The sequence below is a fragment of the Hipposideros armiger genome, unplaced genomic scaffold, assembly GCF_001890085.2.
Source record: "Hipposideros armiger isolate ML-2016 unplaced genomic scaffold, ASM189008v1 scaffold_29, whole genome shotgun sequence".
In the NCBI taxonomy this organism is placed as follows: domain Eukaryota; kingdom Metazoa; phylum Chordata; class Mammalia; order Chiroptera; family Hipposideridae; genus Hipposideros; species Hipposideros armiger.
The window spans coordinates 2,112,682-2,113,142 of NW_017731379.1; the positions used below are offsets into that span (position 1 = coordinate 2,112,682).

At 44.9% G+C, this 461-nt stretch overlaps 1 protein-coding gene across 1 annotated transcript in view; it reads left to right on the forward strand.

The window, feature by feature from the left end:
- The first annotated feature begins 213 nt into the window (after window positions 1–213).
- The window catches only part of LPO (lactoperoxidase), a 34,503-nt gene continuing 34,255 nt past the window's right edge, over window positions 214–461 (forward strand). The window contains exon 1 of the mRNA XM_019636603.1: window positions 214–271. Within this exon, the coding sequence (XP_019492148.1) occupies window positions 214–271 (58 nt within the window). The remainder of the gene's footprint in view (window positions 272–461) is intronic.

Genomic DNA, 461 nt, shown 5'->3' on the forward strand with positions numbered 1-461 from the left:
GACAAGAAGTCTATTTGTTTCGTGTTCTGGAAAACCAACAAGAGGAAATGCATTTTAGCCAGGAAAGAAAAAAAAATAACCTGTCCAACTGTGAATGACAGCCAAGCCAGTGGGAGATGAGTGAAAACAGCCAGCCAAGGAAGGGACTGGCCAGGCTTCCAAGGGAGATGGAACCTGAAAGGGTGAGGATGTCTGGATTTTCAACCAGCTGCCATGGCCCGGTATGAGAGCTATGATCACATCATACAAAGTGGTGACTTTGTCACTGATTGTGAGTATTCCTTTGATCAGCCAAAGGTTTTGTGTGCAGCATGCAAAGTTGTACTTTTAGAAGGTGGTGGAAGATAACCAACCATGTCCAAGGCCAGTCTCATTTATAAATTGTGAATTCCTGGAAAGTGTGTGTGTGTGTGTGTGTGTGTGTGTGTGTGTGTGTGTGTATGGCCATGTGCCAATGATGG